This window comes from Gadus macrocephalus, chromosome 11 (genome assembly GCF_031168955.1).
Source record: "Gadus macrocephalus chromosome 11, ASM3116895v1".
NCBI lineage: Eukaryota > Metazoa > Chordata > Actinopteri > Gadiformes > Gadidae > Gadus > Gadus macrocephalus.
The window spans coordinates 6151635-6156634 of record NC_082392.1 but is presented as its reverse complement, the minus strand read 5'-3'; the positions used below and the strand labels follow the sequence as shown (position 1 = coordinate 6156634).

Sequence of the window (5000 nt, the reverse complement as noted above, 5' to 3'; positions counted from 1 at the left end):
TGAGATCCGGCACCAGTCCCGCACCCAGAGATGTTACGACCCCATTGTCTTCCTTCCCGATACCGATTCAGATTCCTGAACTTGAGTGATGAACTGAACTGAGCGTTGGGCCGATACCGAGGATACAACGATACATCATCTAGCATTGTAACTAATAATGGCACTTGTTCTTATTGAAGGCTTCACTCAAGGGAAAATAGAAACCTTCCCATTAAAGTGGAGTAGTTTGACAGCAACATGCAAAACATCCGTTCCCTCATCTTTCTACTCTTTTGTATTTTGGAGGAAGTCGGTACCATAGGTTCTTACAAAATGCAGTGAGATGAATGATAATCAGCCACATTTCATATACCTCTGCCTCATCATTTTAGTAAATGTCCTTCTGTTGTGCACTTCAATGTTTACTTTTACTTTTAGAAATGTCCTGTCTTGTCCTTTGTCTTGTCTTGTCTGTTCACTGTGAGATAGTGAGAAATGTCTTCTCGATTGCGTTGTATGTCTACATGGGAAGTAATTGACATTAAGCTGACTTTGAGTTTATACTTTGACTTCTCTTGTGATGACAGCAATGTATAATCAGTTCAATTATCAGTTCAAGAACTACATCATTTACATTTCTAATCTATAATTATAATAACACATTTGTGTTCTTCTAGTTTCCAACTTGGTAGCTCGAACGCATTTAGGTCGGAGATAAGTCGTTTCCCATTCTGACTCCCCACCTGACCGTTAATGAACGCAGCATAATACCGTAGAGTTTGTGTTGTTCTCTGCCAGAATCTGAGGAATTTCCGACACCGGTATTGGTATCAGAACAACTCTATTCAGTGGTTCCAACCGAGTTCTGCAGAATGTTTGAGAAGGGGATGCGATGCAGAATCCGTATAAATCTAAAAATCTAAATGTAAATACGGGATAAAGAGATTGGCCGTAGCGATGTTTTGGTGAATGTATTCAAATCGCACCGCACCGGGAAGATATTCGTGTTTGTATTCGCTCATGGTTGTGATTCAAATGCGATCATTCTTACACATCAATAACCATCCTATTGATCAACCAGCTCCCACGACATCCTATCAGGTGACTCCAAGTGGGGTAAATCGGATGGGGTCAGGTGAGATGCATCTTGCAGCGCTGGGGAACTTTGTAGATTATATACAGAGCAGCAGAATGTAAAATCTCCCCAATGAACCTGAATGTTGTTGCGATTCAGTTTATGCTGATTTAAAATAATATTCCCGAAGATGTCTTTCAGCAATGAGAGAGAGATAATGGATTCCTATGATAGCAGACACAACCACATACTAGAATAGATTGTGTTTCAGTATGAAGACTTTGTATACCGTACTCGTAAAATAATACATTGTGAAACGCAATCAATTGAGTCCTTCAATTACGTAAGAGTCAAAACGAGGACATTGCGATAATGAACATGACTAATTAAGCGTCAGACAAACCTCCTTCTTCTCTGGAAGTGTGTTGACCTTGCAACTCGTTTATCTCCCTAGTTCTCCAGTTCTATTAATTAAGCTCATAAAAACAGAGAGGATTTACAAGGCACATTTCAGAGGCTAATGCGAAGGTAGCTTCACAGTCCAGCCATGCTCTGTATATTTTGCACGGGAGTAGCCAGTGTGGGTCTGAGGTGCACAAAGACAACTTCAACTCGTTGTTCAGAGTTCACCTAGACTCTGCATAGCCTCTGCCCTTCCCCCCCCCCTCCCCCCCGTATGTTGTACGTCTTGGAACTTAATGTACGCACTTATTGTATGTTGTACGTCCTTGCCCTTAAAATTAGTACTTCGCATCATGTAGCATCTTCTCCTAGCAATCTTTGTTGTGTACGGGGAATGGGTTAACCTAGTGATTGGTTGGCACTTGATTCTATGAACAACCTTAATGTACCGACAGCGATATATTGTTGTTTCTCCTTCTTCTTACAAATGTAGTTATTGTAAGTCGCTTTTGGTAAAAGCGTCAGATAAATGCCATTCATCTATTTTATGTTTTAATGCCGTTTCCCTGTTTCTAATGAAGCCATCATGCGAACGTCAGGGACAGGGAGTAAGACACAGAGAAAGGCAGAATAGTAGTCACTCAAGAGGAAATAGAGACCTTTCCATAAAAATGGAATAGTTTGACAGCAACATGCAAAACTAGCATTCTCTCATCTTTCTACTCTTTTATGTTAAGAAGGAAGTCACTGCCATACACTGGATAGGGTCCTACATGATGCAGTGTGATTAATGATATTCAGCCACATTTTTTAAACGCTGCCTCAACAGCCGTCTCACACACACACGCAAACAGACATACACACATTTGATTCATTTATTTGGAATGACCAATACTACAACACCATAGCATCCAAATATTAATAAAGACACACACACAAACAGAGACACACATACACATACAGGTGTATACACAAACACCCCCACACACACACACGCAGACGCACACCACACACACACACACACACACACACACACACACACACACACACACATACACACACACATAAAGATACAGTCACACACAAACAGACACACACACATACAAAGACACGTCTCGTGCGTGCCATTCGATGGCCGCTACCTTCCCATACCTTTTTTCCCCGCCTGGTCGTCACAGTTCTCGAAGGTGCAGGGCCCCCAGGCCCCCCAGGGGGACACCTGGCACTCGGTGGGGCAGGGGAGGTGGCACAGCTGGGAGCGGCTGGGGACGGGACCCTGGCAGAGCTGGTTCTGCACCGGGGGGGAGGCTGGTGGCAGTGGGGAAACTCCAGAAGTTAGCATAGCACGTTAGCTTAGCACAATGACATGGCACTTGATGGCGTAGCAAGTTAGCGTAGCATAATAACATAGCACATCATGGCTTATCATGGTAGCATGGCACAATAACATGGTTCTTTATGGCCTAGTATATAAGCATAGCAGAATAAAACGGCACTTTATGGAGTAGCATGTTAGCGTAGCATAACAACATGGCACTTTATGGCGTCGCATATTGGCAAAGCAAAATAACTTGCGCCTTTATAACTTCATATCACTTTATATCATGGGTAGAGTTAGAGAGATTTGCACAAACAATGCAACTAACAGATACGCCCGTATTTTAAGAAGCGCAGGTTTTTGATTTGACTTTTACAACATAAACCAGTTTCAAACCAGCAGGACTGCAGTTTTAAACTAATACGACTCCGTTCTCATCTCCAGTTGTGCCAGTTGTTCATACTCTTCTGGGCCCTGACACACTGAAGCAGAATAATACAACACACACAGAAAATCTCTTGTTTTATTTATTCATAGTCCTGCCTCTCGTAAGTCTCATAAGAGAAGACAAGTCTCTTATGAGACCAGAGCTTTAAAACATGGAAGAAGTGTTACGGAATAAACCAAACACACCACAGAGGAGGAAGCCCGTCGGTGAAACGCTGCCATGTCTCCCTGCTGCGTCCCCTCTGCGTTGTTTACCCCTGCCTGCTCGCGTGAGCAGAGTGATGAGTCGGCCATGATCACCCCGCTCCTCTCTGCAGAGTCGGATCATAAAGGCAGGCTGCACCCTGCCCGCTGTCTCTCACGGGGGACCCCCACCCCTCCACCCCCCACCAAACCCTGAGCTCACTGGAGACCTCGACCCCCACCGCCGGCCCTGTTCCACCACGATCCCACCCTCAGCTCACTGGAGACCCCCCCCCCCCCCCTCCTCCACCATTACCCCAGCCTTAGCTCGCAAGACATTATTATTATAATGACAGCTAAAGGTGTGACGGCAGAGACGTTGGAGCATGCTTGCTCCATGGAATGCGTTAATTCCTGCAAGGGTTCCCCTGCTTCACAGATTCTGTTCTCTGGGTACACAGCAGAGAGAGCTAAGAGCGCTGGATTTAGCCTGAACACCCGTCTAGGACCGAGGCTGAGAGACAAGGGATTGAAGACGCTATCTTTCTTCCACAGGGAGAGAGAGAGAGAGAGCGAGAGCGAGAGCGAGAGAGAGAGAGAGAGAGAGAGAGAGAGAGAGAGAGAGAGAGCGAGAGCGAGAGAGAGAGAGAGAGAGAGCGAGAGAGCGAGAGAGAGAGAGAGGGGGAGAGAGAGAGAAAGAAAGAGAGAGAGAGAGAGAGAGAGAGAGAGAGAGAGAGAGAGAGAGAGAGAGAGCGAGAGAGAGAGAGAGAGAGCGAGAGAGAGAGAGAGAGAGAGAGAAAGGGAGAACACAGATCTGTGGGTACCCACATCTCAAAATGTCCTCTGAAATACATCTCCGTGAATGAAGTTGATTTCCGAAGTGTGTGAGTGGGATGCGCGTTAGCTGTCATGCAGTGTGTGTGGGGAGTGCTGGTGTTCAGGGCACGGCATTGGTTTCACTCTTATCTGCATGCTTGCAGGGCGCTCTTGCTGATTAGAGAAGGCACCGTGTACGGCTTTGACTTCTACCCCTCACCCCCAGCAAGGCTCCTCCGTCTAATTGAAACTCCGGGGTTTCACTGCTTATTGATGGAGTCACGCCACACACACACACACACACACACACACACACACACACACACCACACACACACACACACCACACACACACACACACACACACACACACACACACACACACAGGCACACTGATCCTCATCCTTCTTCTTCATTGGAGCCCCTTTTTTATTTTAAAAGAATGAATATGATTCATATTCATTCTTTTAAAATGACTAATCACTTGCTGTTTTGGAAAAAAATGTTTCTAAAACGGTTATGGTAACATCCATACTATATAGATTAATTCTTTACATGACCATATGCATGCATTTAATGACTTATTTCTAATACAACATAGAGGTATACTGCTATAGGAAAACAAGTCAAGGATAGGAGCCGGTCTGAAGTGGATAATCTCATTGTCACTCCCCCACGCATCTGAAACCTCCAGCATGTGATCCAACCATTGCATCAACTGGTGCAACACGTTAGGCTTCTTCCTCCTGGCTATCTCCACTCTGAGAGAAGGACCCTTCAC

At 45.1% G+C, this 5000-nt stretch overlaps 1 protein-coding gene across 3 annotated transcripts in view; it reads right to left on the bottom strand.

Moving 5' to 3' along the window:
- Positions 1-2821, bottom strand: part of LOC132467165 (thrombospondin type-1 domain-containing protein 7A-like) — a 13110-nt gene extending 10289 nt beyond the window's left edge. For all 3 annotated transcript variants that reach the window (XM_060064302.1, XM_060064303.1, XM_060064304.1), the window contains exon 1: positions 2609-2821. In XM_060064302.1, coding sequence (XP_059920285.1) covers positions 2609-2798 — 190 coding nt within the window. In that variant the 5' untranslated portion in view covers positions 2799-2821. The remainder of the gene's footprint in view (positions 1-2608) is intronic.
- Between the last annotated feature and the right edge of the window lie 2179 nt (positions 2822-5000).